At 36.6% G+C, this 22,421-nt stretch overlaps 1 protein-coding gene across 1 annotated transcript in view; it reads right to left on the bottom strand.

Moving 5' to 3' along the window:
* Positions 1–22,421, bottom strand: part of TTN (titin) — a 280,823-nt gene that overhangs the window by 141,394 nt on the left and 117,008 nt on the right. The window contains exons 110-146 of the mRNA XM_059703948.1: positions 22,084–22,134; positions 20,829–21,233; positions 20,343–20,405; positions 19,898–19,975; positions 19,661–19,738; positions 18,992–19,078; positions 18,683–18,763; positions 17,471–17,551; positions 16,986–17,069; positions 14,625–14,708; positions 14,286–14,366; positions 14,059–14,142; positions 13,807–13,890; positions 13,417–13,518; positions 12,878–12,994; positions 10,998–11,078; positions 10,743–10,820; positions 10,430–10,513; positions 10,204–10,287; positions 9,833–9,916; positions 9,529–9,612; positions 8,473–8,553; positions 7,962–8,168; positions 6,954–7,031; positions 6,675–6,749; positions 6,379–6,471; positions 5,540–5,617; positions 5,150–5,347; positions 4,852–4,935; positions 4,595–4,672; positions 4,005–4,088; positions 3,685–3,759; positions 3,378–3,461; positions 2,939–3,178; positions 2,526–2,609; positions 1,359–1,433; positions 507–581 (exon numbers count right to left, since the gene is read on the bottom strand). Of these exons, the coding sequence (XP_059559931.1) occupies positions 507–581; positions 1,359–1,433; positions 2,526–2,609; positions 2,939–3,178; positions 3,378–3,461; positions 3,685–3,759; positions 4,005–4,088; positions 4,595–4,672; positions 4,852–4,935; positions 5,150–5,347; positions 5,540–5,617; positions 6,379–6,471; positions 6,675–6,749; positions 6,954–7,031; positions 7,962–8,168; positions 8,473–8,553; positions 9,529–9,612; positions 9,833–9,916; positions 10,204–10,287; positions 10,430–10,513; positions 10,743–10,820; positions 10,998–11,078; positions 12,878–12,994; positions 13,417–13,518; positions 13,807–13,890; positions 14,059–14,142; positions 14,286–14,366; positions 14,625–14,708; positions 16,986–17,069; positions 17,471–17,551; positions 18,683–18,763; positions 18,992–19,078; positions 19,661–19,738; positions 19,898–19,975; positions 20,343–20,405; positions 20,829–21,233; positions 22,084–22,134 (3,744 nt within the window). The remainder of the gene's footprint in view (positions 1–506; positions 582–1,358; positions 1,434–2,525; positions 2,610–2,938; positions 3,179–3,377; positions 3,462–3,684; positions 3,760–4,004; positions 4,089–4,594; positions 4,673–4,851; positions 4,936–5,149; positions 5,348–5,539; positions 5,618–6,378; positions 6,472–6,674; positions 6,750–6,953; positions 7,032–7,961; positions 8,169–8,472; positions 8,554–9,528; positions 9,613–9,832; positions 9,917–10,203; positions 10,288–10,429; positions 10,514–10,742; positions 10,821–10,997; positions 11,079–12,877; positions 12,995–13,416; positions 13,519–13,806; positions 13,891–14,058; positions 14,143–14,285; positions 14,367–14,624; positions 14,709–16,985; positions 17,070–17,470; positions 17,552–18,682; positions 18,764–18,991; positions 19,079–19,660; positions 19,739–19,897; positions 19,976–20,342; positions 20,406–20,828; positions 21,234–22,083; positions 22,135–22,421) is intronic.

The raw sequence follows: 22,421 nt of genomic DNA, 5'->3' as shown, positions 1-22,421 counted from the left end.
TCTTCAAAATACGTGAGGCTCTTCCCAGAATTTTAGAGTTGGAAAGGGCCTTGGAGAGAATTTAGCTAAAATTATTATTATTTATTTTTAATGGAAGTGGGCTTTTCAAGTTAAATATTCACTTTGGGGTAGAAATTAGATTTGTCTGAACCTGTTTCTCAGGCTTAACTGGAATATCTGTTGGACAAGTTTATCCCTCAATTGCTAACCAAGGAATTTGATGAAAAATTTACCATGGCAAATAGTTTACCTTCAAAGATTCTTATTAAAATGAAACAAACAAACAAACAAACAAACAGACAAACAAAGAGGCTAAGTATGTAAGAAAGGAGATTCAATTGGTTTCAGTTTTCCTGAATCATTTCTATTAGGTAAGTAATAATTGCTTTTAGAGTCTGCATATGTTTATTTTCTGGAGTGAAGTGTGCCTTTATCGCCTTCAAATATTAGACAATGATAAGACAATGATGACTTTTAAAATGCTCTTTTCTCAGAAAGTCATCTACCTTCGACTGGTGGAACTTCCTCTTCTTTAGGGGGAACAATTCTTCTTTCTTCCACTTTCTTAGGTACCTCAGGAACTTAAAAGATATTAATTGTTTTAGGCACTTAAAATGCAAGAATAAAGAAGAGTACATAAAAGCCAAGTTTTCTGTTTTTTTTAAACACAAGAGAGCAAATAGAACACACATGCACAAGATGAAACATTGACATATTGCAGAATCAGAGACAAAAATAAAGAGGTTGTGGTTTAAGATTAAAGGTCCATTAAAGAGATATTCTATCTTTTACCATTGGAGCCTCTACTTTTTAGGGAGAGACAATGGTACTTTTGGGACTGATTTTTTTAGTTACTTCTAGTTTTTAAAAGATATATGAGTTTAATATTTTTGTTTTTTAGAAACAGCATACATAGAGGATCAAGATAAAATACATTAAACACAAAGTGGAAAATTTGACATAGTACAAACATGGGTACAACTGAGTCACAAATGATGAATGCAAAGAACAGGCCACACGATGCAAACATTTATGTTGAACATCCTATGTGGATAGCATCAGAGTTCAACACTGGCGCAGCAAACATGTCCCTGTTTTGGGTGATGTACCTTTGGCAGGAGGAGCCACTGCTTTCTTAAGACCAGGAGGAGGCACCTTCTTTTCTGGTTCAGGTTTCTTAGGCACCACAGGCACTTTAAAGATATTATTTTATTTTATAATTTCAGTTTCACAAACACCGAGACAATGGACTCAGCAAGAGTATGAGTTATGTTAGCAAACAATGAAACAGAACATTTTGACATTTACAGGTGATGGAAAGAAATGACTGTGTCTGATTTGTTTGGGAGCAGCAGTACCTGTGGTAGGGGGAGCCTCCTCTTTCTTAGGAATGATCACTTTCTTCTCTGGCACTTTCTTCTTAACCTCGGGTACTTTAAAGACATCATTTCATGATAAGAATATTGCGAGGGACAAAAAAGAGAGAACACAAGAAGTCCACACACAGAAGGACCAACATGCAACACTCACTCAGGATAGGATGCAATGCAAGTTGGGAGTCCAAATGTTATGATATAATTAGATTTTATGGAGCCAAAACAGATCCTATTTTAATATCTGATATGTGGTCACTTCATCAATTTAAATTTCACTAGTAACTTATTAACTCATCATCTATAAAACATTTCTGAATCCCTGAAATCCAATAAAGGATCAGCTTTACCATTTCATTGATTACATGACTATTTAGTCTGATGGGGGAGTTATGCTTATTTCAAGTAGTGGTACCATGATCTTTCACAGGAAATGTAACTGAACTTGAAGGCACACATATATTTATTTTGACCAGTACCAGGAGCTGATTGAACATGTTAAATCTGGATACTGTTCATTCAGTGATAGAATACTTGTACATGCTGTACTGTATTTTATCCTCACGATAACATGTGAGTCCACTAGGACTAATATTGGTATCCTCATTTCATACAAATGGAACTTGAGGATCAGATTGGTTAAAGAGTTTTCTCAGGCTAAAACAGCAAGGCACAAATCCAAAAGACAAGGCCAAAATAAAAAACTGCTGGTCTACATTTGTATGTATATATCAGAAGACGTAAATTATCATTCAGTATTCTGATAAATATATAATCTTCCTTTTTTCTTGTCATCCTAATTTTAAAAGGCACTTAATATAAATGGTTGAAGGAGAAATTTATGAAGATTAATTTACTGTATTTTTAGAGTAGTTAATTTTTCATTGCAAAACATCTATATGAAAATTATGATTTCTAAGAAAATTATAATCAGGCACAAATTTTATGGCAACTTTGGGTCATATCCTTTCATCTTTGTTCTAAATATTGCTTTGAATCCAATGAAAAATGGATATCAGTGTTCCTACACATTTGTAGAAGTGAAAATGTGAGTGTCTACTTTATAAATATAAATTTTTCCTACAACCCAGTTCCACCATAATTTTTCTGGTGACGCTATGAAGACTGTGTATTCCCTTTTGGCAGGTGTACCTTTGGCTGGTGGAGGTTCCACATGTTTAGGAGTGGGAACTGGGACTTTCTTCTCTGGTGCAGGTTTCTTGGGCACTTCGGGCACTTAAAAACATTCATTTTCAGACATGAAAAATCACATGCACATTACTGTGTACTTAACAAGAAAAGACAGGTGAGAAAAAGACCACAGACAACTACATGACATTTCACATCATGAAATTCGAAAAGACACTCACATAATTTACAACAGACAAACACACAAGACAGACACATTAATAAGAGCACACATACATGGAATGTTTTCTAAGATTTAGACGGTAGACAACATAGAGGGTCAAGCATTATAGATAAAATTGGAGATGAGTAAAAAGATGGAAAGGCAGAATTCAACAGAAAAGAGGCCTTGGTGATTCCAAGAAGAGCTGCTATACCTCTTGCAGGTACTGGCGCCTGGGGTTTAATTTCTGGAAGAGCTTCTTCTTCTTCAGGGATGAATTCTTCCTCCTCAGGAGGGACTTCCTCTTCCTCAGGAGGGACTTCCTCTTCTTCTGGAAGAATCTCCTCTTCCTCCGGTAAAACTTCCTCCTCAGGAGGAATTTCTTCTTCGAATGGAACTTCCTCTTCCCGAGGTAGAGTTACAGGAACTGGAGCTGGCTCCCGTTTCTTTGGCACTTTAAAGATATTGATTCAACCATCAAGCATCACGTGTATGCACAGCGTTAATAACAACACGAAAAGCAAATCATCTGTGATCACAGAGCACCACATGTCAGCAACGGAAAGGTCATCAAGCATTAATTAGAATTAGTGAGGCTGTGCAATACCAACTAGTTTTCCCTTTGGCCCTGGTTCTATTAGAGATGAAAGTACCTTTGGGGGGTGGAGCCTCTACTTTTTTCAGAACAGGTGTTGGTTTCTTTTCTTCTGGAATGAGCTTCTTGGGCACTTCTGGCACTTTAAAGATATTATTTGTCTTTAATCACGTGTTCTTTTACATGTTTGAGTACAATAGGCATGAAAAAGAATCACGAAACACCTGATTTTTATATTTCTAAGAAGACAATTTTAAAGAACATGTAATATTGTGGGAGCATTTGTATGTGAATATACATAAACATTTTTTTTTAAAAGGTTTGTTTGTTTTTTCTCAGGCACTTTAAAAGGTGAAGTGATGTACCTTTCACAGGTGGAGCCTCTACTTTCTTAGGAGCAGGAACTGGCACCTTCTTCTCAGGCACAGGCTTCTTGGGCACTTTAAAGAGATGGTTTAGAAAAAAATTTTATACAACATAAAATTTTGAGTCGAAGCATAGCCTCAAAAAGATTAAGATAAGGTAGTAAAACTACAACCAAGGTATCTCAAGAAGGATTTTATCCTTAAAATAAATATTTTCTTTCCCATACAGGAATATGAAAGAGTTGCATCCCCAAAGATTAATTTTTACTCACATGCAAATGTGGAATAAAAATGATTTGCAACATTGCAAGTTTATGTACCTTCTGCGGGTGGAGCCTCCACCTTTTTAGGAACCGGTACAGGCACTTTCTCCTCCGGCACAGGTTTCTTGGGTACTTCAGGAACTTTAAAGATATCAAATAGGGTTAGTGTCACATTTTCCACCCACTGAGAAGAATCCAGCAATCTCAGGACTTAATTGAAGCATCATAGATCTTCTAACAGTTTCACTTTAAGATTGAAAACAACAGCCACAAACAAAGGAATTCACAAAAATAAAAATTAAAACAATAACAACAACACTGTAAAAACATAGATTGGTGACGAAGACAGCATACAATGCCTGGTAAATAGTGGTTTTGTCAATTTTGCTGTTATGATAAGTATCTATTTTACACTAAGAGATTTCCACTAAGGAGGAGGAGCCAAGCATGAAGCATCAGCATGCTACAGTAGCAAAATTCAGAGAACGCTGCACGGTAAACTGCTCCTATAACCAGTTGGGCGGGTCCTTGCCTTGTCATTAATATTGTTAATATCATTATGGGGGAAGAACTGATATGATTCATCAAGTTATACTATGTGAGTAGATTACTACACTATCCCCTTGATGGACTACAAAGAGAGGTACCTTTAGCTGGTGGAGCCTTCTCTTTTTTAGGAATGGGCACAGGAACTTTCTCCTCTGGCTTCTTAGGAATCTCAGGCACTTTAAAGATATTGTTTATTGGTAAGTTCTAACTACCAGTGACAACACATCCATACAAAGTACAGTCAACATTTCTAACAACAGATACAACACATACAAGGTTTTGAACTCAGAAGATAGTTAACTATTTATCTGCAGATAAAGGCTTTCCTCTGGCCATGATATGGATGATGGTATACCTTTGGCTGGTGGGGTTTCCTTCTTTTTGGGAACAGGAACAGGTTTCTTCTCTTCCGGAACAGGTTTCTTAGGTATCTCAGGCACTTTAAAGATATTATTAAGAATTTTGGAAAGGTTGCAAAAAGATATAGAATGTAAAAAACAACTGCAGAAATCATACTTCAGCATCTAAAAGTGTCTATTTCTAAAATAAGCAGAATTGGTCATCTGTACTAATACACCCCAGAATCTGATCAAATTAGACACTCAGACTCCAAAGATGCTGCTCTGTATCCCTTTGTAGGAGATGGAATCTACCTTTGACTGGAACTACTGGTACCACTTCTTCAGTTATGACTTCCTCTTCTTCATGAAGGTACTCTTCTTCTTCATGAAGGTACTCTTCTTCATGAACATACTCTTCTTCTTCTTCTTCAAGATATTCCTCTACTCGGGTTACAACATCCTCTTCAAAGGCAATCTCTTCTGGTTCTGGTCTTTTAGGTACTTCTGGCACTTTAAAGATATTATCTTTACGTTGGACATTTTCCAATATCTCAACAAAATTTAGACATGTTAGGAACACAACCATTTGTAACAGAAGAACAGGCTCTGCCTTGCACACAGAAGAACTTCACACATAGAACTGAACATGAATTTCATATCAAAGAAGACGAACAAAACATTAAAAAGAGTGGCATTAAGTACCTTTAACAGGTGCTGCTACTTCTTTTTTAGGAATAAGCACTTTTTCTTCTGTGACAACCCTCTTGGGCTTCATGGGCACTTGAAATATTAAGTATAAGGACATTTTAATGTAAGAAACGGGCCACCCAGACAACTCTTGCTTTGTTGTTCTTTAAGCAGATAGAATAATTTTCAAGTGCTTCTTATGTGATAGATATGCAATAGTTCATCCGTAAGAAACTTTACATGTTCCATGTATATAATTCTGAACCGCATTGGGATAAAAACATACAGAAGTACTCAAGTAAACCTGAGAGAGCAGAGCCCAAATGTGAAATCATGTTTCGTGTTCAGGTGTCTCTGCCTATAGGAAATATCCCTTACTGGAAATGAAAGGCTAAATTCTAGGTAACTAAGCTTTCTGAAATTATAGAGAAGTTACTTTATACTTAGTAAAAAGCAGAAGAAAAATTACTAGACACTGAGTTAGCTTTTTCTTAATCTTCAGAATGGCTTTAGAAGGAATACGGTTATATCATTACATCAATTTAGATAAGCCAATAAGCCAGGAATGTGCCCAATGGTCACTGACTTGACATCCAAACACTCTATTTCCTATATATTGTAGCCACGTGACAGGATGCAGCCAATGTATAAAAGGCTCTGGATATATTTTGAAATAACTTTGCCTTTTAAAGGTAACATTAACTTCTTATCCTGTATCTACAGATTTTTACATCCAATATTTTCCAAATGACTAATTTAAAAGACACACAACAATGAAATGAAGTGAAGCATAGCTGCCTGGATTTTATAAAAGACATTGAAAAAGACCCGGTCTAAGAAGGAAATTATTATACCTTTAGCAGCTGGTTCAGTCACCTGCTCTTTTTCGCGTTTGGTAATTGAAATGCGTACTTTTTCCTCAACAACTTTCTTTGATTCTTCATGCACTTAAAGATATTAATTATTGAAGAGCATTAAAACCAACCACATGGGTACAGCGTAAATAAAAATATACGAAAAACTGACATGTAAGCATCAGGACTACAACCATACGTTTTGTAAAAACAAAGAATGTCAGACAAGGTGGTAAGACACGTTTCTAGAACACAAGTAATAAAGACGTTTGGGGAGTTATCACTCTGAAAAGTACCTTTGGGTGGTAGAGGTTTGAGTTTCTTAGGAATGGGCACTGGTACTTTTTCTTCAGGGACAGCTTTCTTCACAACTTGAAAATATCAACATTAACAGATTTACAAACCTGAACCTGATTGCTCAAGAGTAGTAAGAATAAAAAGTTAAGAAATATGACATACAACACAACATCCCCAAACACACACATGGATAGAATACTGCCACTACAACAGGTATTTATAGTATGACTGACATGAAGACAGGTCTCTCAGCACTGATAAAGTTTTTCTCACTCTACCTTTAGTGGGTGGGGCCTTTGGTTTTGTGGGAACCGGTTCTTCTTGTACAGGCTTTACTGGGATAGGCTTCTCGGGTTCTTTAAAAGTACATACAGGGTATTTAATGTTAGATGTGAGAACATAAATGAAAAATAGTATTTCTTAAATACACTCAAATAATTAAAATATTATCTTTCATCTATGGTGTAGTCATAGCCTCTAGAGGTGAGTGAGAATCCCAGAAGGATAAGGTCTAAAAAACCTAAACAAGCCTACAGTGCCCTCTCCTCCTTGCTAATTATTTCTATTAGGTAATTTCAGCTGTCTCTTACATATTAAAATCCTCACTTCACTTCTGGTAGACAAAATGGTGGTTAAATCTCCTGTCTATATAAGTTTGACTTTTAATATTATCTTCAAAACTACACAGAATGACCCCAAAGTTAGACTCAGAAACATCAGAAATTAAGGGACATAATACTGACTCATTTCAAAGTTCCAATTTTTTGAGTAAAATAAATTCTTTGGAACTGAAATTAAATGCCTAAAAATATGATCTTCGTGAGATAAAACACAACTGCTTGTGAGCCTTCATCTCTGCCTTTACCTTTGAGTCTTTTTCAATTTGATGATGGGACCCCTCAGGCTAGAGAATTTTCTCAATAGCCTATCATGCTTGATCACAACAAGCCTCATAATGAGAGATGCTCAGAAGTTTTTGATCATGTATTAGAATGATCATAGGCATTTGCAGATAAATTCCTAACTTTTTGGAGAAAGAAATGCAGTGACATTGCTATTTTGCATAAAAGCAAAAATAAGGAGTAAATAAGGTTATTCCCCAAACCCAATCTAACAGTATTATTATAGAGATATTTTTCTAAAAGTTATCCAAGAAAACAAACATTTTGAAGTTGCCAAAGGAAACAAAGTTCTTTCCAAATTTCTCTGGGCACCCAAAATTGTATCCTGTTCTAATGGAATTTGCATGTACTTAATGTGGGTCACTTTTGCAGTTTTGTTCATACCTGTGATATATTCTTTAGACTCTTCATAATGTTCAAGTTCACGTTCCTCATAATCTTCATATTGGTCATATTCTTCTGCTGGTTCATACTCCTCAAATTCTTTATAATCGTATTCTTCGTATTCTTCATATTCCTCTTCCCGATGCACTGAAACAGTTTCTTCTTCTCGGGTGTAAGACCATTCTTTCTCTTCTGTTACAGTTACTTCTAGAATAATATTGACAACAGGCAACATTATACTTGAAGCCCATTTAGGGATAAGAATGACAATGTGCTTTGATTTCACTCCCTTTGTGATGGTCTCATGCACTAATTATGGGAGACTCTGACTGTCCTTTCTTGGTCAGGGTACTACAGAGTGTACATTTGCTATTCATGATTTCAAATGTTAGGTTCCCCACCTTTAGTCAGCAATAAGCCAGTAAAGAATGGGAGTCAAATTAGGAGCTAGCAGGCAAAGAGCTGCGTAGTTTCATGCTTCATTTTATTATTTAGTCAAAGCACAATATACCTTTAGTGGGACGAGGTTCTCTTTTCGGAACTTCAATGGATATCTTTTCTTCTTTAACAGCTCTTTTCCTGACTTCAGTCACTTTAAAAAGAGTAATTATTAAAAGTGAATTGCAAGATTTTAAATATATATGTATTAAGAGAATTTGTGTATGAACACTCCAAGGACAAAGATGACCATAACTGTGCTTGTTGTTCAAATTTTCATTTAAATGGCAAGAAAAATCAATAGAATTGGAAATAAACATGACAATATACATATACTGTTTTCTAAGCTACTTAATGCTTTAAAGACACAGTAATTTCAGAAGATCAAGTAGTATTTATAAACGTTTAAAAAGGCAACTAGACAACATAATGACTATGAAACAAGCACAAGACAGAAACTTGTGTTACATAGTTTCTTCACCTTAATCCTAAAATATTTTTATAATCTAATAGCAAAATATAAAAAAATTACATTAAAAACTTAAAAAAATTAAGGATTAAATAAAAGGATTAAAATTTTTTAAATTTTCATCAAAGATTGCCACATAAAACAAGCATTTTGGCAGACAAGTTTAGCATATAAACAAATAAAGACATAATAGATGACAAGTACATTTTAAGGAAAAGTATCTACATGTTTGGGGGGAGCTTCAGATTTTTTAAGAAAAGAAAGGAGCCCAGCAGGCGTGGCTCTGGTTGAGTGTTGACCTATGAATCAGGAGGTCACGGTTCGATTTCAGTCTAGGGCACATGCCCTGGCTGCGGGCTTGATCTCAGTAGGGGGTGTGCAGGAGGCAGCCGATCATTGATTCTCTCTCATCATTGATGTTTCTCTCTCTCTCTCTTTCTCCCTTCCTCTCTGAAATCAATAAAAAATATTTTAAAAAAAGAAAAGAAAGAGGAGAGAATACTTTCTGGTAACTGAAATGTTTAGTTTTGCAGTGATATAAAATAACATATGTATTTTATATTAAAATATATTTAAATTATTTTCCCCAAGAACCTAAACTCCACTAGATTAGTTTCAATACCTATATGCTTATTTAAATTTCTGAAAGAGTTGGTGTACCTGTGGCCGGTGGCGCCTCCTCTCTTTTAGGTTTGAGTTTGAGAACCTTCTCTTCTGGAACAGCTCTTTTGGGTTCCTCAGGCACTTTAAAGACAGATTTCACTTTAAAGACTTGTTCCCTCATGCAAACCACCAAAAGGTAGTCGTTTCATAGCAACTCAAACATAAAAGACCTGACATTGTCATTATTTCCAACATAAAACAATGCGTGTAATAAGGACAACAACCAGCACCCGTAACCAGGGTGCGTGGTAAAGCGAACAGGGTCAGGACAACGTTCTGTGTATGCAAAGGCTCCAGGTACCTCTGGCTCTAGGAGGCTCCTCTCTTTTAGTTACAGCAACATGAACTTTTTCTTCCTGGGTAATTTGCATGTGCCTCTCAGTCACTTAAAAGATAATTGTAGGATTAGGGAGTGATATTACTTAAAGTGGAATTTAAAAATACATTAGCCGGAAAGTACTGTGAATTTTTAGCATGTAACAGTTTACAAGGTACACACAAATAAACTTCACATCAAGTAAGTAATACTCCACCCATAGACAAGGCGAGAATACACCACTGCCACTAACACACACCAATAACCTCCACGTAAAAGGTGTGACCCAAAGACAGCAGCGAGAGGACGCAAGACGGGACACGTGTCTAGCTTTCCTGTTGGGGGGTCTCATTTACCTTTGGTGGGGGGAGGCTCTTCTAGTTTAGCCGCTTTGGGAGGAACCCTTTTTTCAGGAATTGGTTTCTTTGGTTCTTCTGGCACTTAAAAGACATCAGGCAACAGAGTCAAACATACAATAGGCACGTTTATCTTCTTGTTAATATTATAAAAATTTGAAGAATGTATGAATTTAAGGTTAAAAAAGACAGGCATTCTACGAGAATAAAGTAAACCCCAATATACCTTTAGCTGGAGGCACCTTTTCCTTTTTAGGAACTGCGGCCGGAATTTTCTTTTCTAGCACAGTTTTCTTAGGTGCTTCAGGAACTTCAGAAAGATTATGTTCAAGAATATTAGTTTGACTTACAGAAGAAGCGACCTCGTTTGGCAGCAAAGAACTCACTTTTTGAAAAGATTACACATTTACACAAACATTAATGGCTATATTCAGCAAAAATGTTTATACACACACACAGACAGAAGTTTAGGCAGTTACATTAAAGACATTATTATAGCTATTAAGACAAGTGGTATCATTTCTTTGCAAGAACTGTACCTTTAGCTGGTAGAGGTTCCTCTATTTTAGCAGGGATTTTTGGTTTTGGTACAATTTTCTTCTCATGCTTCTCAGGCACTTGAAAAGATTATAAAATACATTTGTAGCAATGTCCATATTTCTTTTTAATAAAAATGTAAGGAATCTTTTTACTTAGACATGATACTTATCAACATCTGTAATATAGACAATAGCTACAAGAGAACATAGAGAATGTGACACAAAGGGCTAGAACTAATTCAAGAGCTGATGTACCTTCGGCTGGTTCAGCTTCCACTCTCTTGGAGATAATGTGCAGTTTTTCTTCTACAACATACTCCTCAGGTTCTTCCAGCACTTTAAAGACACCAATTTTAAAGAAGGTAAGTTGTAGTGCTTTTCATGTTAAACTTGAGTTGTAATTTATTGCTCCAAGAGTAATTACAATGGCAAAAGTTTAACACTTGCCAAATCCCTGGTTATTACTATTTAAAATGGCGACAAAGAACATTTTAATCAGAGTATGTGCCTTAATAAAGAGTATGGGAAGTAAGCTTCATTAACTTAATATTTCAGTATATCATAAAGATATAATAATGCTTGTATTTACAGGAAGAACAGGACAAATACAAGACAAAAACAATTCCAGTGGCTTTTAAGTATTTGAAGATAAGTTAAAAAAAAAAAGAAACTCTAAATTCAAAGGCTACAAGACATAAACATACTTGAAGAAGCATAAACATTTAAAGAAAGACCAGACCTGTATCACATAAGAAAAACCTACTGAAGACTTGGAAACAAGTCCCCCGCCCCCCCGCCCCCCCCGCCCAGTTTTGTGGAGCAAAAGAGCCTATGTGTGTAAAGTTAATTATAGACTAGAAAACTCTAGTTATAGACATATATCTTTACATTAGAAGTAAATTTAATAGGCTACCCAGCTTTCTCCTAAATCTTTTGTGCTTAATAAAAAAATAAGACTATCATAGAATGTTTTCCTTTCAACTAGAGTCTGTAGTACCAAAGGCAATTATATGCATAATGTCAAAAACTCAAATCAGATTCATACAATGAGAACTTTCTTTGCATTCATGTTATGTTTGGTTTCCCAAACATTTCTGGAAGGGAGAGCGGCCTTTTTGAGTCCATTAGATTCCTGACTTATGCCCCGTATCTTGGCCATTCCCAGGAACAAAAGAACGGGTAGGCTTCCTCTTGGGAGCCATGTCTCAGTTTGTTATTCCAAGCCATTCCATTAAGACTATACCTCTGGATTTCACGTGGACTTTTCTGCCAAGCAGAGAAGGGGTGGGGCATCATTTATAAGCCAGAGATGCACTGAGGGCATCTAAATATACAGTTCTACTCATCTTTTTCATTGGGAAGAGAGTTAATTTGTTAAAACTTATTGATTTATCTTACAAGCCACATTAGAACTTTCTTAAGAACATTCTTTCAGATGTTGGACTTGATCAGTATACCTAGTGGTATCTTCATTCATTGAAAAGGTATCACAACACTGAAATACAGCTTCCTGTTCAAGCCTTGAGAAACTATAGGGAACTCTCATTACAGGTATGGGAACATCTGAATAAGAAGTTAATCTAACCAAAGATGTTACACGATTGTTTCTTCCAAACATGAAATATAGGAAAGCCCTATGTGCTCAGTGCTTCACTCTCAAACATGGCCTTGACTTCTGGAATGTAACAATTCTTTCTTAATTTTAGAACTGTGAGTCAGGACACATTAGTGAGTTGTGCTATCAAACTGCTTTATGTTACACCTGTTTTAGACATTAGACCACCAAGGTGAAGATTATGCCAATCCACCCCGCTGAAACCAAATCCTACCTAATGGAAGGATAAATGAATACAGAGATACCTGCCCCATTAGTTACCTATAAATATGAAGTCTTTCGTCCCCTCCCCCTTCCCCCTCCCTACTTTTGGCCAAATAAGAGAGGATGGACAAGAATACATTAGCTGTTTATTCTAAGTAATGTCCCTGAATCTCATGTTTTGATCAAAAGATATATCTGATGAGGCCAGTAGATAGTCACTAAATTTGTGTCACTTTTTGTTAATTGATAAATTATCTATGAAAGAAAATAACTTATCAAGACTCCAGATCATGTCTAGCTTATTTGAATCATTTACCTTCATATTCTGTAACCTCCACTTCCTCCTCCTCCTCCTCTCTTTCTTCTTCTCTATAAACTGAAATGGACACTCTTTCCTCTTGTTCTGAATAACTCCATTCCTCCTCTGCAGATACTTTAAAAGATAAAATTTAATTTACATTCAGTCTCCTGAAATACTAATAATAGTCACGTGTTCCCTAAAGATGGATAATGGTTCTTCTGTCTGCTTAGGGTGTGGCTCCACAGTGGTTCCTCATTACAAGAAGGAGAGGGCTGATTTAAGATGAGGGGACAGCCCAGCTCAAGACGGAGAGGAACATTCAAATTACGTTCAAGAGTGGCCACTGTCCCAGTGGTCACATTTTCAGCACCCAGTCACTTCCTAAGACTGATCCAGGACCAATGAAGACACAAAGACTCAGGCTCAGAAGGCTACAACAAGTAGACAGTGATAAGGACAACTGCTACGGTCAACAATCACGTCTTGGAAGAAGAGAAGGCTTCGAGGAAACACGCACAAACTCATTTCTCCCTTTCTCTCTTCTGCTCATGTACCTTCGTGCCGCGTGACTTCCACTTTGTGAGGAACTGCAACGGATAGCTTTTCTTCAGCAACAAATCTTTTTTCTTCTAGGACAGTTTTCTTAGAAACTTCAGCTTTAAGAAAGCATTAAGGTTGAAGTTGAAAAACCAAGAATCTTAACAATTCTCTCAAGAGTTTGGGGAAGATTTGCACAGTACCACACTTTCACTAGCAAAGTGGGAAAACAAGTTACATACCATACCATGAGTACACACACACACACACACACACACACACACACACACACACACACACATTTTATCAGAGGACAGACAAGGCGTCAGGACAAGAAACACACAAACAGGAAACAGCAAGAATTCACAGGCTAAAGATTTTTGTCAGAGGCATGGGACAAACCCTACCTCGGGGAGGAGGAGCTTTCTTAGAAACAGGAACTGGTACCGAAACTTTCTCCTCTGGGACAGGTTTCTTAGGCAGAGCTGGCACTTTAAAAACATGTACTTTTCAGAAACTGAATGTTATCTCTCCGAAGCCCAACACAAAACACAGATATACACCCACAACGTACTCATAGCACAAAACTAACAAAATCAGCGTTGGCCTGGGAACATACTATTCGAAAGATGGTTCTTGGAAAGATGGAGACACAATACCTTTTGGTGGTGGAGCTTCTTCCACTTTCCGAGGAGGAATAGGTCTTTTTCCTTCAGGAACTTTCTTCTTTGGTATTTCTGGCACTTAAAGGATAGTATTGGGTTTTAAAATTCTCAGGAAGGCAAAATAAACGAGCAACATCGAACGGGCAGGCCCATTAACGAAGACATGCAATTACAGAAGCTTGAAGGAAAGACAGTTATGTCATGGAGCGAGGACTGAGTACCTGCTGGTGGTGGCGATTCCTCTCTCTGAGTAACAATGGTTATTTTTTCTTCTGTGACAACCCTCTTCTGTACTTCGGGAACTTGAAAAGACATTAATTTTGAGAAGTGACTTTATATTTTCCAAAGCAGCTAATGTACAGTTATATTTTTTTTTTAAGAAAGTAGGCAGGTGGACAGACACACTTGTTGAATTCTCACTCACACCATAAACCATTCATTTTGAATTTAACTAACTAAATTAAGAGGTAATTAAACACCAAAATGTTTTGTACTCAAGATGTATAAACAGGGCTCTTTTTTTTTCTTTTTAAACTTCTTTTCTAAGTAAGTCACTGTACCTTCGGCTGGGGGGGCTTCCTTTTCCTTTGCAACAGGAACAGGAATCTTTTCTTCAGGAACAGGTTTCTTGGGCACTCCTGGGACTTAAAGTGTTTAAAACAGAATGTTAGTTCAGGTACGTATCACTTTGTGAATGGACATAGGCACATACAAAGATCTTTATGTAGTTCATTAGCATTGTTATAGATTTTCTGTGCTTTGGCAAAATAATGCATACAAGTAAACGACAGTGTTATAAAGGTCACAACCTGATAAATGTCCCAGGTGATGTTACAGAGGCATTTAGGCAATTAAAAATAAGATATACACACAGAAGGATGTGTACAGAATCCATTCTCTCTTTAGACACTGATATGTTTTTGATTAAAAACAAATGCGTCAGCAATTATGGAGTGTGCATATAGTATATAAAATCTCTTTATGCTTGAGAAATGGAATCCACAGGACAATGGTTTTAAGTTATCGAAGACTATTTTAGACTGAGACTAAGAGCTCTTTAGAACAGTGGTAACTATATTTTACATTTGCCCCCCTTCCCTTTCTGGTATTTTTTTGGTGTCCTTGAAGTGTATACAAAACTCAGGAAAAGCCTCTCAATCTGACATGCACGTGTCAACGGCTTTGGAGAGTTCTGTGTACAAAATTTCGAGGGTATGTGCATACGTGATTTTCTTTAAGAGGCCCAATAGCTTTTAATAGGATCCCTGACCCAGCATACGCTGATGATGGGTTTAGTTTATTTGTGCTAGTGTTGATGATGTTGCACTTTTAATTAACAGATTTATTTTAACAGCCTGCATTATTGGCAATAAATATTTCCACTTTAAATAAGATATTGGCAGTTTTTGTGAACCCCTGCACCTCTATACCTTCACTTATAAATTTTGATGTCATTATACAGATATACACTCATGTGTGTATGAGTTATGTTACATACATGGGATGTTCACACATGTACACATGTTAGTATGTGTATTTGTTTATTTAGAAACAGACATGCCTCCTTCAGGTGTGGTCAGTGGCTTTGATATTAGTATTGATTTTAGTAATATCACTTTTTCATTATAATCATTATATTTTATTTTCATATACTCATATTTTAATGATTAGATGGTCAGAAATCATTCTTTAAAAGTCACTTGATTAAAGAAAAAGTCCCAGAATTCTGAAAGAGCCATGAGTTTGAGAAAGTGAAGAGCAGGTTTGAATTAGGGAGAAATTGGAAACACTATGTAAGTTCCTTTCAGTAAGCCTGGTTTCTCCTAAATTAAATGATGTTGAATTCTTACTGAATCTCTCTATAATTGACCAGTTTGTAGCTTTGTGGCTTCCATAAGGTAGTATCTTTTATCACCCCAAACCAAACCAAACCAAACCAAACCAAGCAAACCAAAACAAAACAACAAAATAAACAAACACTAAATCCAGAACACCAAAGCAAGGGACTGGCACATTTGAATCTAAATGTGAAAGATCCCCTGGCTAGCTAAGTAGATAACTGCAACATTTAGGACAAATATTATTGTTCTATTAATGTCTCAAGAAATATGGTGAAAGTCAATGTCACAAATCAATATATTTCCAACTATTGAGGACTCAGCATCACTGATGTCTCGGATGAGTGGCAGCTGCGAGCAGTGCTGGGTGCCTTTTTACCTAGTTAACATTCCGTTCTGCCAACACCCTGCAGTTGTCAGTCTTTGGATCTTATCAAGACTCATGAAAGCATTTTTTAAATTAAGACAAAGTCACGTCTATGAGGAGAAAAACTTTTTCCTTAGAAACATGCCTGAAGAAATTGAGTTTCAAAAAAAAAAAAGAAAAAAAATTGAGTTTCACAAATATTTCTTCTTTCTCTAAGAGAGGGAAGATGGTAAAATTCAAGATAGCTCTGAGGTAGTTGCTTTTCTTTTCTTTTTTTTTTAAAATATATTTTATTGATTTTTTACAGAGAGGAAGGGAGAGGGATAGAGAGTCAGAAACACCGATGAGAGAGAAACATCGATCAGCTGCCTCCTGCACATCTCCTACTGGGGATGTGCCCGCAACCAAGGTACATGCCCTTGACCGGAATCGAACCTGGGACCCTTCAGTCCACAGGCCGACGCTCTATCCACTGAGCCAAACCGTTAGGGCAAGTTGCTTTTCTTAGTAACGTTTTTTGGTGGTACCTTTGGAATGTTCAATATCATAAATAATGGATGTCAAGAGCACGGCTCCTGATGCTGACAGACAAGTGAAAAATGCGCGGGGCGTGTAGAAGACATAAAATAGAAAGACAGCGCCGTGCATATGAAGGCCATGGAAAGCAAGGGACCCCCATTCGGGGCACAGGGTTACCCGTGGCCAGTCTGATGTACCTTTTGGGGGAGCGGCAGGTTCCTTCTTCGGCACAGGAACGGGCTTTTTCTCCTCCGGCACAGGTTTCTTGGGAACTTCAGGAACTTTAAAGATACCATTTTTGGAAAAAATGTTGAGAATGTCTAGTCTTCTTCTGAGACACTTAAGATTACAGTAAAGCATAAATACTCAGTAAGAGCACAAGACTTTAGGAAGCATTTTATATGCTCTACTTGTGACGACAATGTATGGCAAATACATCAATACCGTAGAGACATCACTTACGTTACATGAAGCTGACAAAGACCCCATTAGCATAGTCTGGAGTCTACAAATGGTACTGGTACTTGTATAACACATGACTACACAGTAAGGAGGTCAACATACACGGAATGAAACATATTACAAATGTTTTGAAGATGCTCCTTTGTTAAAATACAGATCTCACGGCAAAAGATAGAAGAGGACAGACACTAAGAAAAATTTAAAAAATATATTATTCTACCTTTGGCTGGTGGGGGCTCCACCTTTTTAGGAGTGGGAACAGGAACCACTTCTGGGGCAGCTTTCTTAGGTGGCTCAGGGACTTTAAAAACAAATGCACTGTTTTTTAGAAAGCGTGCATTTTGACAAAGCATACATTGTTGCAAAACTTAGAATTAAAATAAAGAACAGACATTCCCGTTTTACACCAACCGAATGCAAGGAAGTAATGTGTTAGAAACAAGAGTAAAGGGAAATGGACGAATAACTGACTGGAACATGCTGTGACTGTTATTCGCCTGTAACCACAGGAGCCCCGCATCCCCAGGAAAGGTAGGAGCACCCTTTCCTCAGACACTAGTTTTAGAAGCATAACTTTTATAAAGCAGCTACATTAGAACAGCTGCATTAGATGATCTCAAGTATCTTCCGAACTCTAAATGTCTAACAATGTGACAGGGGCAGGGTGGGACGGGGCGGGGCAGGGCAGGGCGGGGCTGGGGGAGTGGCCGAGCCCTCATTTGTAGCTGCCGCCAATTTCTGAGTTCCAGTGTCCGTCCAGGTGCAAATACTCCCATATTGGCCAACAACCATGACGTCATCATTGTGGATTAGGAAGAGGTGTGCAACAACACACCATTTATCTAGTATTTCCCCCACACAGATACAATCAACGTAAACAACCTTTGTAATAGTAACGGGCAGTAAAATAGGGAGTGATGAGTGTTTATTAGCATAGTTTTTTTAAAAAATGTAATTTATTTAACTGTAAGCTTAAATAATTTAACTTTCGATCATGGAGGTATTAAACACTGGGTAGCAAAGTTCCTGAAAATGTAACCATCAGCTCTGGCGAGCTGGTATTTCCAAACAGCTGGTCGCTAGATTGTAAGCTCCCTAAAGTGTGGACAGAGCCTCCAGTATCTTTTGTTTTTCTCTCCTGTACCCTCTTCCTGGTTTTCCCATCCCTCTCCTGTGATGCCCTTTGTACATAGTGACTGTGGGTCTACTGACCATGTGACTAAATCTATTATTTAATACTAGGGGCCTGGTGCACGAAATTCGTGCAAGGGGCTCAGTCCTCGCAGCCCCGACTTCATCTGGAAGGTCATCTGGAAGGTCATTTGGCTGTGCAGTCTAATCAGCATATTATGCTTTTATTATTATAGATTAACGTATTCAGATATTTACTATGGAAATTTTAAAATATATTAGAAACAGAATGCATCAATACCTTTTGGTGGAGGTTCAATCTTTTTGGAAACAGCAACATGAATTTTCTCTTCGGTAACAGTTTTCTTTTGTACCTCAGGAACTTGAAAAAATGTACATTTTCATTACTGGTATGCCACATTGTGGGTGGTAATTTTAATTTACAGAGAATATTGAAATACAAATTAAAATGGAGACACATGAGAAATGAAAAGATGATAGGGAACTACAAGGAGACAGAGATGCCTACATAATCACAAATTAGATAAGAAGAGGAAAATCCATCTAAAGCTCTTCTATTGAGCCCCCCAAATTCAAATTTGCCTTATACCTGTCACTGACACCTCCTCCTCTGTGTGAGAAGCAAAGAACATCTTTTCTTCTGAAATAACCATCTTCTTTGTATGCACAGCTGGTACTGGAGAGAGAGTATTTCATGTTAGTGTTTATTTTTCTACAGCAACACAGCAGATCAAATACATAGGCCATACACTATATTTGTGTTTAGACACAGAATGAGTGGGTTAATGTGACAGCTTGAGGACAAATTCATTGTTCACAAGAAAACAAATCATGTTTGATCTACAGGGACAAACGACCCATGCAGCCTTTATCAAACATTATTAAATGGGAATCAAATAGACACAACTTCTTCACATGTAATGTGATGCATTTCCCAATCTGTTAGGGTCTATCCATGTAAATGAGAGAATGGGAAATATTCTATGCATGGACTGCATTGCGTAGTAAAGTTAGAAGACTATTCATTCAACACAAAGCCTTCCTTTAAAAAATAACGTAATTATAAAGTAAAACTAGAAGCAAAGATATTATTCCGTTAAATTATGCATATGTGCAACTCAACATAAAATGAATATTATATAAGAATGTTTTTATTTTGGTGGTCCCAGGTTTGTAAATTGTTTAGTAATATATGTACACATATCCATATCCATTGAAAAGGGATTAAAACTTCTAGCTGGAAGACAAAGATATATACCTTTCACTTCAACAACTTCTTCCTGCACTGGAGTCCGAGGGGGTTTTTGTGGAACAATCTTCTTGGAAACTTCGGGTACTTAAAAAATATGTACAAATATATTTGTATTGTAAAGAAGAATGCTTTGCACACAATTTTAAAATACCTTAGTTTAGATACTACAAATAACTAACGTGTATATATAGGTAAACAGGTTAGTTGTGCACAGAAGACTAGACATGTTTTCAATGGTAATACCTTTTGTGACTTGAACGGTTTCCTCCTCTATTCTTCGAGAAGTCTTTTCAACTTTTTCAACTACTGGCTTCTTTACAACTGCAAGTATTTTAAAGAAATTGCAGGACTTTTAGACCTTCTATTAACATAGTTTTGCTCTCTCTCTATATATATGTATATATGTGCATAATTTTTTGTAGAAAGAGACAAATTTAGTACAAGTTTCTGTACTTCAACTAGTTTGGTTATATTTTATTTTGTATTTACCATAGTAATCTTTTTATCATTTAAATTTTTTCCCCTCTAAATGAATTAGATATTCTTAGAAAAAGATTCATGGATACAATAAAACTTAGAGAAGAAGTTGTGCCTATTGGATTGAACTAGTGATTTGTACACCTTTGCCAAATAAGCCATGATAATGATGGTGATGCTCTGATCTGTTTAAATAATTCCAATTACATACCTTTAGGAGGTGGTGCTTTTTTCTTTTCAGGCACTTTTTCTGGAATTTTTCTCTCATGTGATTCTTTAACAAAAACAGAGGATGAGAAGGGGTGCTTAAATAGGTCAGTTCATGAAATCAGTTAAGAATAACATGTAATTGTGTACTGTATTTGGGTTCTTCCTTGCTAACGTGATTCCTCACGATGTATTGATCAAGCAGAGGTGCAGCAAGGCAGTGAGTATAAAACTTGAACTTCTTCTTCAGAAAATAGCATTTGAAATTTAATCTTACTAATGGGGCTAAATAATTCAACTTACAACGTCAAAGCATGAAAGTAACTGAAGAAAACGATTCTTAAAAATTTAGTTTCTAAAGGTTTCTAACCTTAAAAAATGAAAATAATCATTTTATCTGTAGCCATTGCTAATCAGGTTAATAACATTGAACATATAATGAACTGAGCAAAAATAAAGAAAAGAGAAAAATCACCTGATTGATGCATACCTTCATAAACCTCCTTTTGAACTTGAATTACTTCTCTTTCTCTGTAAGTCTCCTCCCACTCTTCCTCCCCTTCGTCATAACCTTCCTCCCTTACATAGTATTCTTGCCCTTCTTCAAAGTCTTCTTCCCATTCCTCGTGAACCTCCCTTTTGGCCTCCTCCCTGGTCTCTTCGTAGTCCTCCTCTGGTTCTTCATAATAAGGTTCTTCAAAAGGCTCTGTGTACGGTTCCACCTCCAGCTCGTCATAAGGTTCTTCCAAAGGTTCGATGTAAACTTTCTTCTCCTCGTAGACTGCTTGCTTTTTCTCATACACGGCTTCTTTTTTCTCCCGAACCTCTTTCTGTCTGGTTATGGTTGTTATTTTCACTTCTTCAGCCTTGGAGGATACGTCAATAACTTCAGGAGCTAAAATAAATACGTAAGTAAGTAAGTAAGTAAGTAAATAAATAAATGAATACATGATGACATATGTCAAATATGTCCACACAACTACTTCACTAAGTGAAAGTCAAGTTTTACATCAGTGTCATATTGATAATTTATGTTTTCTTTGTGTTGGTTTCATTTAAATTTTTGTTGACTATGGAATTTTATCAGGACTATCAAGATACATTCTACTCTTAATTTGAGGATTATTTCCAGGGTGAGCAAATGGCATTCAGTAAGTATTATCAAGTGGATATATCTTCCATTGTTTTATAGGCGCTCCAGTTTGTAAAATATGTACCATCATTTTTGGCATTAATAGTTAACATTTCTGCAGCTCACCTCTATTTAAATTCCTAGCTTTCAAACACATTTCTAATTTTAAAGCTATATTTTTTACTATCGAATATGACTCTTTAGTCAGTTTGATAAAGATAATATTTAAAATTGTGTAGCCAAATCAGTTCATTGCTTTTACACAACTTTTAAAAATTCTTAAAGGCTAATATTATTTATATGATCCTAAACATTTGTGTTAGCTACAATTAAAATAACCAGAGATGAACCCCTCCCCACCCTAGCCCTCACCACTTCTCTCCCCCTATGTTCACTGCACTGGGGCTGCATAAACATCTGCGTGGGTTTCCGTTCCTGGGATTAGAGCAGTATGAAATAGCCATCATTTCTAATGTTAGTTTTAACATAGCGGAGGGAACTCCACGACTTTACAATAAGCTGGAAGCCCAATATGTCAAAATAAGAATACACAGCAGAGATGTGAATCTCAGAAGTAAATAGAATGCAAATATTTAATAATTTTTTTACTTACCTTTTGCTGGAATTAAAGCAGTAGGAGGTGGGGGCTTCTTAACCTCTGGGACTTTAAAAACATAAAATACATGTTTTTAATGCTTACTAATCCTGCGCACCCTTGTTAGCCATTTGTATAGTAAAATTTATAACTACTACTAATATAACAAATGCTTTCATAATATCCAAATGTAGCTCACCAGAAATGCTATGCAATGCCATATTATCTATATTTTTTAGAGAGAGAGAAAGAGAGAGAGAAACTTTGATTTGTTGTTCCGCATATTTACGCATTCATTGGTTGAAGGATGGGCCCTACAACCTTGGCGTATTGGGATGGTGCTCCAGTCCAGCGGT

The sequence above is a fragment of the Myotis daubentonii genome, chromosome 7 (assembly GCF_963259705.1).
Source record: "Myotis daubentonii chromosome 7, mMyoDau2.1, whole genome shotgun sequence".
Taxonomy (NCBI): domain Eukaryota; kingdom Metazoa; phylum Chordata; class Mammalia; order Chiroptera; family Vespertilionidae; genus Myotis; species Myotis daubentonii.
The sequence above is the reverse complement of the archived record's forward strand: the minus strand, read 5'-3'. Positions and strand labels throughout refer to the sequence as shown.